We start from the raw sequence: 2,229 nt of genomic DNA on the forward strand, positions 1-2,229 counted from the left end.
GGATGACTTGGGTTTATTTTCTCACCAACAAATCTCAAGTTTTTTCAATATTTAAAAAATTTAAAGCTCTTGTTGAAAGGCAAAGTAGCTGCAAATTAAAAACTTTGAGATCAGATAATGGTACTGAGTATACTTCTGGTGAGTTTAACAAATTCTGTGAAGATTTGGGAATCAAGCATCAATTTTCAGTTAGTTATTCTCCTGAACAAAATGGTGTCTCAGAGAGGAAGAATAGAACAGTAATGGAGATGGCTAGATGCATGATGATTGAGAAGAAATTACCAAAGAATTTCTGGGCAGAAGCTATACATACAGCTGTATATCTTCTCAACAGGCTTCCTACAAGGTCAGTGCAAGGAATGACACCTGTGGAGGCTTGGTTTGGTTCAAAACCATCAGCAAAACACGTGAAAGTGTTTGGTTCCGCTTGTTACATCCATATTCCTGCAGTAAAGAGAGGCAAGCTTGATGATAAGGCAGAAATTGGTATCTTTTTGGGTTATGCAGCTCAATCGAAGGGTTATAGAGTGTACAAAGTTGAAGCCAAGAAGGTGGTTGTGTGTAGGAATGTGAAGATTGATGAAGATGCTTATTGGAATTGGAAAACAAATCAAGTTGAGTATTGTTGTTCAGATCAGCAGAAAACTAGAACCGTTCCTGTAGTTCCAGAATCAGATTCTAATTTCGATACAGATTCTGATGTTGATTCACCTCCACTAAAAACCAAATCTCTTGTTGAGATTTATAAGAGTTGTAACCTGGCTATTTCAGAACCTTCAAACTATGTTGAAGCCTCAACCAATGATGCATGGATAGCTGCAATGCAGGAGGAGATTGGGATGATTAACAAGAATGAAACTTGGATTCTTACCCCTAGACCTCAGAATAGGAGGGTCATTGGAGTTAAATGGGTATACAGAGTTAAATTAAATCCTGATGGAAGTGTGTTCAAGTACAAAGCAAGACTAGTTGTTAAGGGATATGCTCAAGTCCCTGGTATTGACCATGGAGACACATTTGCTCCTGTTGCAAGGCATGATACTGTGAGATTGCTGATTGCACTTGCTGCTCAAAACAAATGAAAGATTTTTCACTTGGATATCAAGTCTGCATTCCTCAATGGCAACTTAGAGGAAGAAATCTTTGTTGAACAGCCTGAAGGATTTGAAATTGCTGGTTGTAAAGATCATGTCTACAAGCTTAATAAAGCCTTGTATGGGTTAAAACAAGCTCCAAAAGCTTAGTACAGCAGAATGGATTCTCATTTACTTGATCAAGGCTTTCAAAGAAGTCCTAATGAGCCCACTTTATATGTGAAGCACACCAAAGGCAAGAGTTTGCTTATTGTTTCTTTGTATGTTGATGATTTATTGGTAACAGGAGACAACTTAGAGGAAATTTAAAGATTCAAAGAAAGGGTTATGCATGAATTTGAAATGTCAGATCTTGGTTTGATGAAGTATTTTCTTGGCATTGAAGTCGACCAATCTGAAAGTGGAATATTCATCTCTCAGCACAAATATGCTCTTGATATATTGAAGAAATTCAGTATGGAGAATTGCAAATCAGTTGCAACTCCATTGGTACTGAATGAGAAGCTTCATAAAGATGATGGGGAACCAAAAGTAGAAGGTTCTACTTTCAGAAGTCTAATTGGCAACTTGTTGTATTTGACTGCTACAAGGCCTGATTTGATGTTTTTAGCTAGTCTTTTATCTAGATTCATGCAATCTCCAAGTCAGAAGCATTTTGGTGTTGCTAAAAGGGTCCTCAGGTATTTGAAAGGTACTGCAAACTATGGTATTTATTATACCAATGTTGAGGATGCTACTTTGATTGGCTATTCAGATAGTGATTGGGCTGGTTGCTTGGATGATTATAAAAGCACCTCTGGTTATGTTTTTTCCTTTGGGTCTGGAGCCTTCACTTGGAATTCAAGGAAACAAGACATTATTGCTCAATCCACAGCAGAAGCAGAGTTTGTTGCAGCTGCATCTACTGCCAATCAAGCCATTTAGTTAAGAAAAATTTTATTTGATTTACAACAACCTGAAGAGGAACCTACAACTATTTTTGTGGACAACAAATCAGCTATTTCCATAGCTGAAAATCCAGTTCAGCATGGTAGGACCAAGCACATTAATGTGAAGTTTCATGCTTTGAGAGAAGCTGAGAAGAATGGAGAAATCAAGCTGGTCCATTGCACTTCAAATTTGCAGCAGGCTGATA

The 2,229-nt window shown here is 37.6% G+C and overlaps 1 protein-coding gene across 1 annotated transcript; it reads left to right on the forward strand.

Annotated features, from left to right (window-relative positions):
• Positions 1 to 1,436: 1,436 nt before the first annotated feature.
• On the forward strand, positions 1,437 to 2,018 carry LOC110599764 (secreted RxLR effector protein 161-like). The gene has a single exon (XM_021736334.1). It carries the CDS (start codon positions 1,437 to 1,439, stop codon positions 2,016 to 2,018), a length of 582 nt encoding a protein of 193 aa, XP_021592026.1.
• The last annotated feature ends 211 nt before the right edge of the window (positions 2,019 to 2,229 follow it).

The sequence above is a fragment of the Manihot esculenta genome, chromosome 14 (assembly GCF_001659605.2).
Source record: "Manihot esculenta cultivar AM560-2 chromosome 14, M.esculenta_v8, whole genome shotgun sequence".
NCBI lineage: Eukaryota > Viridiplantae > Streptophyta > Magnoliopsida > Malpighiales > Euphorbiaceae > Manihot > Manihot esculenta.

What these genes read in the sequence shown, in the direction of transcription:
- LOC110599764 (XM_021736334.1), top strand. Translation starts at nt 1,437, where the DNA reads ATGTCAGATCTTGGTTTGATGAAGTATTTTCTTGGCATTGAAGTCGAC.